General features: G+C 40.0%; 1 protein-coding gene across 2 annotated transcripts in view; it reads left to right on the forward strand.

Annotated features, from left to right (window-relative positions):
* Nucleotides 1-14,455, forward strand: part of cdh15 (cadherin 15, type 1, M-cadherin (myotubule)) — a 30,307-nt gene that overhangs the window by 8,878 nt on the left and 6,974 nt on the right. The window contains exons 1-2 of one of the 2 annotated variants that reach the window (XM_067496258.1): nucleotides 7,439-7,694; nucleotides 14,263-14,430. In XM_067496258.1, coding sequence (XP_067352359.1) covers nucleotides 7,644-7,694; nucleotides 14,263-14,430 — 219 coding nt within the window. In that variant the 5' untranslated portion in view covers nucleotides 7,439-7,643. Of the gene's footprint in view, nucleotides 1-7,438; nucleotides 7,695-14,262; nucleotides 14,431-14,455 lie in introns of those variants that run through there. The other variant, XM_067496257.1, reaches the window with a different exon arrangement.

The following is a 14,455-nucleotide window of genomic DNA, read 5'->3' on the forward strand; positions in this document are numbered from 1 at the left end:
AAAGAGCAGATAATTCCACAGAGAAGAAAAGCGATTCAGTGGTTTGGTTTATTCTTCTGCTTTTTTGGAGCCACTTCACGCTAATGAAAGTGTAAATGTGTTTTTCATCTTTTGTCCCTGCTCACGTGTTAAAAGGCTCCGCAGAAACCAAATGTATTACTAAGAACTGATAATGTCACATCAAAAACCGAACTTTAAAAACCAACCTGTAAAAACAATAAAAATAAACACATATACAACATACTTATTAAACATACATATCAGCTGCATTTTAAAATTAATGACTTAATAGAATTAATAAAGTTTGCCTTTTTCTTTTATTGTATTAGGATGAAAGCGACTGCAATTCTGTTTATGGTGGTTAAAAGACTAAAAAATACAGAGAAAAGCATCTAAATTTACACATAATAAACTCTCATCTTTCACTTAGGCTGCTTATACTCCCTGAAGATTTTAGTAACAATCTGGATGGAAATAAAGAGGTTTTTATTCGTTCTTCAAGTTTGTGTTTTTGCAAAACACAGGGAAAATAATAACAGATTATTATAGGAAAATTGTATGAAAATATGCCACATTTAAAATTAACATGAACATAAATTAATGGACAAATTCCCAATTAAGCAAAGAACCACAGTATGTCATTTCCTGCTACCATCTTTGTTTGGATTAGGGAAAAGATGCAAAACTTTTATCATGCAGCAGAGGGGATATTTTTTCATCCAGATGGTTAGAAAACACTTTAATTGTTTTTTAATACCCTCAATGATTCCCTGTGCACATTTTGTTCCACGGAAAGTTCTGGCACTTTCATTCACATGATGTGGGGGCTGCTCATCAGTGTCTCGCTTTTGGAATAAGCAGCTTATCACAACTCTTGTCTGTGTTTCTGCCCACAACCACACCTGATGTTCTTTACAATTTTTCATCGTTAGCTTTTTCAAAATGTCAGAAAAGGATCCTGTTGGCTAAGATGAAGGTAGCCACTCACAGGAAACCACCTCACTCCGTCGCCATTAGACACTGGGAATCGTCCTTCATGGACATTTGTTCTTGGATCTCTCCCCCGCCCGAGTTCATGGAGCTGCAAAGAGAACTGTTGGTCCTCATTGGTCCTGTTAGTATGAAGCTGTTGCAGCAGTATACACTTACCTGATGTGATGTGGTGTTGGCCTGTCTTTCTCTGTCGGTTTTTTCTTTCCCTCACTGTTTTTATTTATATTTTTTACTGATAATGTTGTAAATATAAATATATATATTTGCTGATAATATTCTACAAAAACTATGCTCAAAATAGTTTTTTTAATACTGTGACAACAGGAGTAAGAACATATAGTTTTTTTAAAGACTGAAAAGAAAATGCTTAGCCCTGTTTTCAAAACATTTTCTTAATATTTTGAGCACCAGAAACCAGTACACAGTTGCTCTGTAGTTTAATACCCCCCTTCCCCTCCCTGCTCTGGGAGGTTAGAGCTGAGGGTCAGCCACAGAAAAGCATCACTGCTGGGTACGACTGTTCTGAAGGACAGCCCCCTTACTCAACTCAGCACCCTGCTGCCCAAATTAAAGAAACTACGAAATCTAATGTGATGTTAAGTGAGCAGAAAGAGGCAGGTAGACAAAACCATGCGAGAAGTAAAAGCCCTGTGAGTGCCTTTTTCAAATCAAGTGAGCGCTGCATGGATGTTACTCATGCACAGAGACGGGGCAGCAGCAGGGAGAGAGGACAGGCGGAGCTGAAGGGGTTATTGGGAACAACGTCAGCGGAACACAGGCAAGAAGACAAGTGTCAACAGCGACAGGAAAAAGACGGAGGCTGCCCATGTGCCTATGTCTCCTCCACCCGACTCCCCTCCCCGCCCCCCTCCATTGCAGACAAACATATGTGGGCTGACAACATGACATTGCCAGTGAAGACAGGGAGGGACAGACAGAGGGAGAGAGAGAGAAAGAGAAAGCAAAGGAGAGGGAGGACCAGGAGCCTTGGTAGCCCTGACATCCTCGACTCTGACAGCTGATGGAGGCAGATTAGGCTCATGCACGCACACAACTGTCAACCACCTCCTACCGCCTCACCCATTCCCATCCACCCATCTCCTTTTTTTTACCCCCCCCATCCAAAAAAGCCATGCGTAGGCCTTCATCTACTTTTTCCATCCTACCACGGCTTCTCCTTGCTGCAGCTCTCAACTTGTTTCTCCCCCAGCAACATAATGACTTGGTCTGACTCCTCTTCTCCCTTTACTCCTTTACAGACATTCTTCCAGGAAAAAAATGTGCATTTCAGGCTCCGCTCTGTGGGGATGATGTCCTCTGTGTAGGTTTGCATCACATGGAGCTTTGTGAGTTTGTACTGATGCAATTTGTTTGTTTACGCTTTGTCAGCTGCAGGATGACCAACACGTATTGATAGCTGGTGTCTAACAAAGAACTCAAGATGCTGGTCAGAAGCAACAATGTCAAGACCAGTAACTGAGATCAAGTTTATGCAAGTTGTCTGCCTATTACAGTACACAGAAGATATCCATTACCGTAATGTCTGTAATCCACATGACTCTGGTGCCCTCAGATGCCTCCTGTGGGGTTATCTACACGTATGAACACTATTAACTGATGCATTAGCTATAGATATACATGTGACTTCACTAAGCATTGAGATTGTTTGCAATAGTGTCTTATCTTACTGTGGATAATAGGTTCAGTTTTTCTGGTTGGAAGTTATGGTCTATTGGTTAAAAACAGAAAAAGAAAGAGACCAGAAGTGTGTGTTCTTTGTGTATTTCTGTGTAGGAAACAGAAAGCTGACATTTTACTCTCTGACAGATAAGAGGTAGAGAGAAGAGAAGGCAAGATGTGTATTGTATGTGTGTTACCCGTATGTGTGTGTAGTGAGGCAGACATCCACCCTGGGACAGTATGTCATCGATTGTGCTGGAGGAAGAGGCCTATTATCTCCAGCCATGGTTCAAGCGGGGGAGTCAAGTGTGTCATATGTGTTGGCTCTAATTGGCAACCCACCCTGGTGGAGGCTGACTGGGGTGAAGGTACAGCTGCTGTAACCCAACCACCTCCCGCTCCCACACACACTCACCTCCCCTCACTGTTGCATTGGGAAATGTTACATTGTGTTGTCTGAGCCTTTTGAGTCGTTGTTGTGTTGTGTTTCTGCACTTGAAAAAACATACACCTTTGTAAATGGGTTGAATGCATATACATATTCAAAGACACTGTAGTAAACAAGGTCCCATTCTGATTTTAATGCAGATTTGTATGTGATTTCTGTGTGAATGGTGTATAGTTGTGCATGCTGGCCGGGCCTTTGTGTCTGTGATTGTGTTATTTTGGTGAGCAGATTGCAATTTACTGTCTGGCTGTTGTATTGTGAGTCAGTCTGCTTTTGTTTCTGTGACATTTCTGCTCAATATTTTCCTCTCCATCCTCAGGGTCATTATATGTTCTATTCTTCAGACACATCTCTTTTTAGACAAATGCCAAGTTTCCCTTCTTTTCAGCTCATAGCTTACATGGTGTAACACTGCCCTCTGCAGGTGCAGACAGTCAAAAAATGGGCTGCCGTACAAACAAAATGATCAGTCTGGAAACAATTTTTAAGTATTTTGTTTGTTAATGGATGAAAATAGTGAAATATATGTATATATTTATATTTATATATATTTAGGTCAACTGGGACAGTCTAACTGACTAAAGGATGCACAGACTAAACATTGAGCTCTAAATCAATTGTAAAATGTATTTCTTGTCTGATGCTCGGCAAACATAAACTACATAATGTGCACAGTGCATTTACAGTTGTGACACTGAAATCAAGGATACTTCCTGTCCACAAAGCATGCAGGCCAAAATAATGTTAATAATAGACCTAACACTATAGGTAAAAATCAGAATAAGGTCATGGTGCTTAGGTGTCTTGTAAAACTGGTTTTACAAATTATATTTATGCTGAACAAATCTTAAAAATAAGTATGGACTAATGAATTGTCAGCACAAGATTTTCTGGAGATACAGGTGAAAGTGAAATAAATGAATGTATAAATAAACTATTGTATCTATGAAATAAGATTTTGCCCTGTCAACTGTAAAAGTGTAAATAACCTTAAAGTGGCCATTTCTTTCATAAAGGGTGACAAATATGTTTTTTAGTGCTTTTAATGACAGCTTCTTAAAGACTAAAGTTATTATTCCGCAAATGTATTAAAGGGTTTCACAACCAAATGACATTTGAACTAAAAGCAATGCAAGAAACAGAAGAGTTCCAGATGGTTCACCACAGTGGCTGTCAGTGGTACAGTGTGAAAACCAAGTACGTTTTCATCTGCCTCCCTCCAATATTCATCATCAATAGTGTTACTGTCTGTCTGCTGAGCCAGACATCTAGCAGGTTGGATTCCCTATTTCCTGATCCATGGGGGTCCGAGCCACCTGTGTGTTCAGAAGAATATTTTGTTGTGACCTGACTGCACAAGTCTTCTTCACTATTATCGCCTCAGTGGGACCCTGCACAAGCAAGCTTTTGAAACTCATGATCCTCTGGGTCTGATATTCCTCACTGATTCAATGCTGACAGTGTGGTGCATTAATACTGCACCAGTATGTCATGTTCCTTCTTTAATAATTATAAGTTTATGTGTTTTTTATCATTTTCATAAATATTAAATAATATTGCCTAAATTCGTTAAACTATTTCCTGCTGTTTTCACTGACATGGTGGATAACTCTGCTAATAGCTTAATTTGTAATAGGCTAGTTCTTACTTTCTTTCTGCATGAGCAGTTATTTTATCAAACATATCAACAAAAACAACAGAACTCGAAACTGAGCTACTAATAAGTAAGTGTAGTGTCAGGCTCTGCAACAATCTGGGTTAAAATACAAATAAAATTTATGGCAGCAAAAGATACTATTTGGCCTTTTGTTTTTCTCTCACCACTCTTATTTTTCATTCGATTTATTTAACACAAAAAAAAGAAATAGTATCTCAATATGCCAGTGTCGTGTTATTAGATTGTGCTACTCACAAGTATCCACAAAAATAATTAATGCTCGTTCAAATATAAGGATTTTATTTTATTTGCACAAGAAAGATAGATTAGAATATACATTTATACATTTACTATTGTGGGGCCTGGTGGCTCAATGGGTAGAGCATCGGGTTGGAATGCAGAAGGCCACTTAATCGAATCCCTCCATTATTCCATCAAGGGCCATCCTGATGCCAGCCCCAAAGGGCATCTGGTGTAAAAAACTTATGCCAAATCAATGTGCTGTACTAGCTAATTGTTGATTAGATATTTTTGCTATTTACAAATAAGTCCATGCCAACTTTTATAAATTAATCCAGCAATTAAATGCCCAACTTCCAGATAGACAGTAGTGTCCGTATGAAAATAAGGTTTTAATAAGGTACTGTAGATCCTGCAAGTGATATGCAAAACATTCCTTTATCTAATTTTTGTAATCATGGAGCTGAATATGTTTACATTAAAGCTTCTGCTGAGTTGATGTGAACTGTTATTTCTACCAACAGTGGGCAGCAGAGCACTGTCTCTGATGTGTAGAGAATGTTCAGAGCAAGACTTTAATTCAGTCACCTTTGTAGCTGGTCATATTTCTATTGAAATATGAAAACATTTATCTAGATTTCATAATGGACAAGGGCCATTTTTACAGCACATCATGAAATGTCTGCATACGCTCTGTTATGAGAGACTGAGACTGATGTTACTGTGGGGAGGTTGGAAGGGTGAAGAAAAGGAAACATCAAGGTGGCTCCTGCCAACTGCCTCTGCCTGAAATGACAGAGGCAGGTGCTGTAAAATCACCCTTTTATACCAGACCCCCCACCCCCCCCCTCTCTCTCTCTCATACACACACACACACATATACACACACACGTGAACACACTGCCAAACGCAAGCTTGCTGGCAACCACTCCGCCTGCCAACACAGTCAATTATTTCCCTGTCTTCCGTTTAGGATAAGAGTTTCTTGACTGTAATGTCAACAGTATCTTTGTGTCAGTTGTACATACATGTACGTTCATAACTCATCAGTGTCCTTTGTGTGGCCGAGTCTTGTTACAGTGTTTGTAACAGTATTTAATGTTCAGGTTTACTTTTGGTTTTCAATGGGATTGTGTGTCTTTCTGGCGAATGTTTTCTGAAGTTGTTTACTTTAAGATCCGTATCGACCTTTGACCTGTGAGCAGACATGCTGAGAGGGTGTCGATGAGTGTTGGAAGTAGCATGGAGGAGATTGGACTCCATTCTCTCCTTGTTCAAACATCCCATAATGCCAAAGAAATATTTCCGGTTGGTTGCTTCTCCCCCTGGAAAATCTAAGATATCGAAGCAAATGTCAATTTCTCGCCCTGTTTTTACTTCTAAGGTAGACAACTACATCTGTGACAGTTTAAGAAAAATGTGAAGCCTCTCAGACATCCTAATCACTGCTTTGACATCACTCCGAGAGGACCAGAGATCTTCATCTTCTGCTTTAGCAGGGAGGTTACATATGCAGCCCTACGACATGAAGGTTAAAGCTAAGTCCCTTAAGACTTACAACAGACAAGTATGTGGTGTTATTGAGAACAAACATTTTACTTATATTTTCCATAGAATCGACATAGAGTGTGGCCTGGAAACTGCCATGTGGCCATTTCAGGCAGTTTAGTTGGTGTTAAAAGCACCAATTTAATGGGCAAATGGACATATATATATATATATATATATATATATGTCCATTTGCCCATGTTTCATCTATTCTAAACTGAGAATCAGAAACTTTTGAAGATAAACCTCGACCTGTAAGCATTATTTCCCCAAACCCTTAAACAATTAATTGTAGAAAAAACCTCAAGATTATGAATCATTAAAAATAAATTAATTTTACTTGCAGAGCACCTCTTTGTTTTCATAAGAATGGGGCACCTGTGGATATCACTAAACATTTTACAGCCCCATAATGGTAAAGCAATGAGATACTTAAAGCGAGAACCAGATTACTTGTATCGTTAGTGCCAGTACAATCACAGCACAGCTTTCAATATTCTTGGAAAGACACAATCAATGCAAATTTTCGTTTGAGCATTTTCAAACAGATTAGGTTTTATTGATGTTACTGAAATAGTATTTACTTATTTCCTACTTTGGGTTGGCTTTTCTTTCTTTTATTCACCGTTTCCTTTGGTTCTCAATCATTATGAACAATAGTAAATAACGTTTACTTACTGACTTCCAACTGGTGAAGACAATGTTTCTGTCTACACCATCAACAGCTGCCCTGCTTTTCTCTTCATCTCTGTCTCTCTTCCTCTCTCATCGGCCCGTGAGTGACAGCACATGTGCTGGGGTACACAGGGGGGCTGCTGCTGAAATTCTAACCCCCTACCCCGCAACTGTGAGACATACTCCCAACTATGGACAGGGAGGAGCTGTAAGAGACAGACGCTGGGAGAGGGAAAGAGGCAGCGTGACAGAGACTGCAAGGGCAAGAAGAGTGAGGGAAAGAAAGAGAGGGACAAGTTTCAGTGTTGGTGCATTTGGCCTTTTTACCCAGCAGAGCCACTCAGGACCCATCAGTGGAAAAACCTCAGATCTCTCAGTCATTTCTAGGGGCAAGTACTGGCGATGGTGCTACAGATGTTGAGGCTGTGTGTACTGGGTGCTCTGCTTTGTCAGGTAAGAGAATTCGTGGTCACTTATTAGTGACTAAAGATCTTTTTACCACTGAGGTACTTTGGTGTTAGCTTCTGTGTTCTATCAATCATTAGCACAGTCCATAGGTGAAAGGAGGCAAAAGTCCAAAATTGAAGTGTCTGAATTTGTTCAATTTTTGTGTCTATAAAATAACTTGAACAGGTGCTTGAATGATGGAGCTAGTAGACAGGGTCTATCGCTTTCATTCTTCTATAGTCAAATGTCAAGCGCAACCAGTTGAACCTGTTGATTGTGTAGTGTTGTGTACTGCTGTTCCCTTTTATGTTTGTAGATTCAGGCCTTTTCACTTCCTGCACATTAAGGATGGGATCTTGGTTGAAGAATGACTGTTAGCTGCCCTGCTCCTCAAACACACAGTTTATGTTTTTAACTGAGCGATCAGGTCACCGGAGCAAACATTGACTAATTTTCATCATTCGAGGCACCGCGCTGGATCTGCAATCACAGGCTGTAGCTGATCTAAACATTTCATCCTAGTTGGACAGAGGGTGATGAAGTGTTTTGAGGAGGACCGAACTCCAGATGTGTACAGAGGGCTCAGGGCATCATTAGTAGCCCCTGTCAGCAGGCGCCATTATATGATCTAAAATGGATGATAATGTAAACTGACATATTACCAACAGCACTTCCAGCCATCATCAGTCTTTATCTCTGTTTGGAGAAGTAATGCAACCCAGGTTTGTGGGATGAGTGAGCTGGCCTCCAGCGGTTCTTGAGTGAAGTCTTGCTATGATGTGCTCTGTAATTCATTCTACGTGTTACTGTGAAAGTGAATTATTCAGATCTTTTCAATCAGTGAAGTGTCTCTGTAATGTTTAAACATTTCTGCAAATGTTGTGTGTCTGTGTGCTAGAAAGTCTTTATGGTGGAACAAGGGTTAGTGTTCTCCTCAAGAAGGTTCGGCATTTGAATCAACTTGCTAGCTGGGCCCCTCCTGTGTAGAGTTGACATGTTCTCCCTATACTGGAATGGGTTTTATTCCAGGTACTCCAGTTTCCTCCCACAGTCCACAGACATGCAGTTTGGTCAAGTGGCGACTCTAAATTGCGAATGTCTGTCTGTCTCTGCCCTGTGATAGATTGGTGATCTGTTCAGAGGGTACCCCACCTCTTACCCAGTGTCAGCTGGGATTGGCTTTAGCATTCCCGCAACCCAAAACAGGATGACGGCTTTAGAAAAAAGATAAAATATATGAAAATATGTGTCTGTTGTCTGCTTTGCACATTACAGTGATCGATCACTGACTCTACCAAAGAGAGAACCACAGTGAGACATAAGGCCCAGTGGTGACATTATACAAGAGGTAATTCGGTCAAATCAACAGGACCTCAGTAATAATTTCACTTTTGATATTTTATACCAGCAAAAATAAATAATCCTGCGGGTAATTTAAAAGTCCTTGAATCCTAAAGCATTACATTTAAGGGGCAGTATTGCTGTCCTCAGACTTAACGTGGACATCAGAGAACTCGTTACGCTCTGTGTAGCGAGGCTGCTACAGGGTCAACTCGCATCTCTGATTATCAGATAGCAGCAAAATTACATAAAAAACAATAAATGCTTCAGTATTTGACATGACTAGGAAAAGCTTACAACTTCCTCCCTTTTATAAAAAGTGGCATGTATTTAACTATCAGCAGTTGTCAGCACAACACCTGATAGCTTTCAGCTGCGGTTCACTTCTGTTCTTTTAATTTTCAGTGGTGTTGTTTTGAAGTGAGCAGTGTTCAAGTCTGCTGGGTCTATGTCGTGATGAAGAGTGGGAAGCAGCCACAGCTGTTCCCAGATGCATACGTGATGCCATTTGTCCCGCTATTTAATCCCTCATGTGGAAAGAGGAGTGGGCCGCTTGTGGACCATGAAATCGGGTACGAATCAAGAGTCTGTAACGGCGGCCAGCTGGCGCTCAGGTCTCACTCATCGGAAACAATCAGTCAGAGGATTTGGAGTCTGAATCACAGGTCCTGGCGGGTGGGGATACCTGTGGACGTTTTATACTGACTAGGATTTCAGAGAGAGCAAAGGGTAGAGACAGAGCTTCAGATCGTAAAAACTAGTAGACTGTTTTTGGCCTCATTATCTTTTACAGACTAAGACATGAAAGGCGAAGTGGTGACAGTTGCTGTTTAATGGTCAAGCAAAAGATGAACAACGGTATGATGGATTTGTCACTTTGCCATTTTGTATCCCCAGTAAATAAGCTATTAACTCCTGTTGTAGACATTTAAAAAACAAAAGGCACATTCTTAAATGAGGAAAGTTTTCAACATAAAATCAAAGAGTGTAATTGCTTATATTTTATTTGTGAATTTTATTTGCTTGTTTAATTTTTGCTTATTTATATTACCTTCTGAAAACCTTTGTCCCCCTGAAAATGTCTTTTAAAAATTTACGATACTTACGAACGATACTTATTAAATGTTCCCAGTAAGTAATTGTGGGAACATGTAGTAGGAACATGTGTGAGGTATTTCAGGATTTCATCATTTTGTATTGATTAATATTAAGTTCAGTTTGATATGTTTGGTCAATAGTTAATCTTATTATTACAGCGTGTGTTTACAAAGATGCACCAACCACCGTGGGTAAAAGGGACAGATAAATCAATCAGTTTGCTATGTCTCCTCCTCTGCTACATCACAAAGACTCCTTCCTATGCTCTACTACATAAAGAAATTAAAATATATTGCTTATTTTTATTTTTATCAGCCACGTTAGTTGTCAGGTAACACTGTTTTGTTTTTATTTTTTTTGTTTCATGTTCTAACCTAGTTCAGCATTCCTCAAGCTCAGACATCTGCTCTAAGCAGGACACCCACTTACAGTTGAACCATAAATAGAGTGTCCATACCCATGGCAGTCATGACTTAGCAAAGAGTAAGGGTGTGGGACTAAACTGGTAGAATGTCTGTCCCAGTGGACAAGTAACAGAAGTGAGCAGAGGGACACCTGTGTGACCTCTAACCCTGTGGCTGAAGGGTCTGTCACACATGCTGCAGGCATTGCTCCTCAGCTCCACAGCTCTTTCTTCAATTATTTCCCTTCACGTCACACTCTGGTCTGGAAAAGACACTTAAACCTATAGAGATTTAGTACAACAGAACAGAAATATTACAGGTTATTTTTATTAATAAATTCAAATATTGCAAAATGGCTTTTTTAGTGAAAGTGTCGCGTTACATTTCTTCACATTTGTAGCGTTTTGTCATCCCCACATAAGATTCAAGTACAATGTTCATCAACGATACATTCACTATATATTTGAGTGAAGCTGATATGTGATCCCTGTTGGATCCCTTTACAGCTCATTTCTCAAACAGAAGCTACTTATTAGAATATATTCATACGTGTTTGTTGTTAATAATTCAGGTTATAATTAAATTATTAATGCAAAAGCAAATATTGATTGGGCCATTTGCAGTTTCATGCTCATAATTACAATCATCTCCTAAAGATAGGTTAGATTCAAAGTACCCTGATTAGATCAATAGGTGCAAATCTCTAAAGCATTTTAAACCCTAAAGAAGTGAACTTAAATATTTTGGACTCATCAGTTCTTCCTGTGAGGCCATATCCTACTCAAACAAGCTGTCCATACTTCTGTGAAGGCCCAAGGTGAAAGGTCAAGCTGTAAAAGTATCTGGGAAAAGCCTCTAAAGCAGTTACTCTGTGTGTGGTGTCATGGCACAGCGTCTCCAGAAAGGCACTTATTGGTCTAATTGGTAATGTGACACTTGTGTGTGTTACATCATGGCCTGGTAAAAACATTATAACAGTGGCAGATAATTGGTGGAGCCTTCTAAAACATGCCTTATTAATAAGTTCAGCTGGAAGGCCGCAGGACAAAACAGAATATACAGTAGTGTGTGAAAAAGAAGAGATGTTCATATTCTGGTGATTGTGAGCTTTTCTGAATGTCCCTTTGTTTAACACTTGTGGAAAAGCTGGACCACTTGGTTAATGTGGCTAGCTTCAGTACGATGACAGATACACGATAGATACAAGACATTTCATATTATAATCCACTTTTTAACTAATCTATTAGCAAATGTAATTTTTCATGTTTTACTATCAATGGGTAGAATTATCGAATACTATTTTTAGCCTTGGAAGTGGCGTGGCTCTACACATGACCAGTTTGCTGGTTAGTGTTTTCTGTCATTTGACCACTTCTTGTCGCTTGAATTTGCTATTTTTTTCTTACAAACTTCATAATCAGTAGATTCTAAATCCTATGGACCTTAATGATCCTTTGAGTTTTTTCAAAATTGGATTGGATATACCGTGACATTTCCTGCCCAAATGAGATAACAAGGTAATCTTAGACGTCAAAATTTTAAACCTATTTCTACCTATTTATCTTTTGTTGTGGTGTTTGTCAGATTGTCAGATTTGGTACAGATATTCATGGCACCCAGATAATCATTTTAGATATTCCTTGACATTTTCTAGACTGCCCCAGCAGATCACAGTTTTACAAATCCTGTAAAATATCTCAGCATCTTCAGGATGGATTGGCACACTATTTTTTACAGCCCGTGTGTTTTTGGCGATCCTCTGACTTTTCATCTAGTGCCACCTTGAGTGTAGAGAGACCGGAGAGTGTGGAGGAGCATTGTAATAATTTGGGTTATTTCTTAACCTGTTTAGCATTGAACGTTTTTGTCCAGTCATGTGTTTTATAACTGAATACCTGCAGAGTTAACAACATAATGGTCGTCTTCAGCTGTAATTAATGGTTTGAACTAATAAACTAGGTCTACAACCCTTCCCATCTGATGTGCTATGCCAACAAACGATGTGGTGGTGGTCCCAGCACCGCACAGAACACACCAAGCAAAACTCCTCAGCTCAGTGATTCCATGATAGTGGAACGAGCTACCAAACTCTGCACACTCAGCAACCTCACTCCAAATATTCAAAAAACTGCTGAAAACAGAACTCTTCCATACCTTCCTATGCACTTAAATCTATTATTTAAAAAAATAAATTCCTTTCCGCTCGTTCTTTGCTTTGCTTTGCTTTGATGTTTTCTCCCTGAATTATAAGATTCCTTGCCTTATACCTCAATTGTACAAAAGCATCTGCTAAATCTACAATTAGTTTATAGTAAATTTAAGTTTCTGCTACCTGATTGGTTCAGGTCTGTAGTTACTTTAAGACATTCCTCATAACTAAATGTCCCATCATTTGTTTGGTAAATACAGCATAGTGAACTAGAGCATGGTGAAGTGTGATGACATTATATTAAAGCTCACTCTGGTCTTTGCTGTGTGTCTGTACTCAAACTTAGAAGCTGGTTATGTTAGCCCAGATCTCCTTAAACCAGGCAAATCTGGAAATGTGGACATATGATGCAGCTGTTATTGATTATAAGATTAGTAATATGCCAGTTAACTGCTCGTATGTGCAGAGTGAATGGAAGTAGATAGCTATCGGGATCAGTTTGTGTGGGTGACAAGCATGGCTGGAATGTGACTGTAAACATCATTGTGAGTGTGTAGATGATCATAGCTATGAAAAGTTAAATAGGTAGGGGTCTAGAAAATAGAAGTCTAAGATTAGCCAGCCCTCTGACTTGGCCTGCAGATGCCAGTCATGGCTGCCATATCTCCCTGCACTGTCAAACAGCATGCCAAAGGATCAGTACCAACCCCAGAGACAGGCCAGGCACCATAGGCCATTCACAAAATATTCATAGTTTGAACCATGGATCCATTATTTAGCCAGGGTCTTTGAGCTGTTAAACATATGGGAAGTAACTCTGAACCCAATGAATTCCCAGAGAAGGAAGCAACTTACAGAACCGTGCATATGTTGAGAAGTGAGTTGGTGTTTTGTTGATGCACAGGCATGTATGTCAGCCTCTGTGTGTGAGAAAGCTTGCATATAAGTGTGTCTGTGGAATTCCTACAGAAGAGCAGATCAGTAATGTGACCCCAAACTCCCAGTCAGGTGCAGAGCTGAGTATAAAGGGGAATTTGTGAGTGTGAGTGGGAATGCTGGTGGGAAAGCACAGGATCTAAATCCATAGTGAACAGCTGCTGTGTGAGTGTCTCTGTGTGTGCGTGGGTGTATTTGTGGGAACGTGATGTGGTGGAGCACGGCTTGTGAAATGACCATGAGTGTTTGTGTTTTCTTAGCCTGAGATGAATTTTGCACCCAGATCAAAGAGAGCTGCCAAAGATGCACATTAGTGAGTGAAACCTGAAGCCGTGGCCCAGCATCCCTCCTTTCCTAAGCACTCCCAATGACTCCACATTACTGGCAGCATCAGCGCTACAGCTAGCCTACACCCAATACATTAGACCACTGAGAATGTTATAGCATTGAGTGAGATGCTTAACATGTTTTTACACAGCTGCACATATCTGTAATGACTTCATTTGTGTTGCCCATTAAAGGGAAAATACATCTGACTTCCGGATGTTAAATATCTTTATGTCTGATTAGTGGAATGCAACTAAATAACTAACATGTTTGTTCCTGTGACCTTTTGTGGATTTCATGCTGTGTTTATTCCCCCTAGGTGTGGACCTCTGGAGAACGTTATCACAGTAAGGAAGAGCTGCATCCTCAGGCGCTTTACCCATGGAGGAATCAAGGCAGTGGAGTAGTCAGGGTGAAGCGGGACTGGATCATTCCTCCAATCAGAGTGCTCGAGAATAGCAAACAGATTCCTGAAGACCTTGTCCAGGTATAAACGTAAAATTACCCAGAGG

Source organism: Channa argus, chromosome 2 (genome assembly GCF_033026475.1).
Source record: "Channa argus isolate prfri chromosome 2, Channa argus male v1.0, whole genome shotgun sequence".
Taxonomy (NCBI): Eukaryota; Metazoa; Chordata; class Actinopteri; order Anabantiformes; family Channidae; genus Channa; species Channa argus.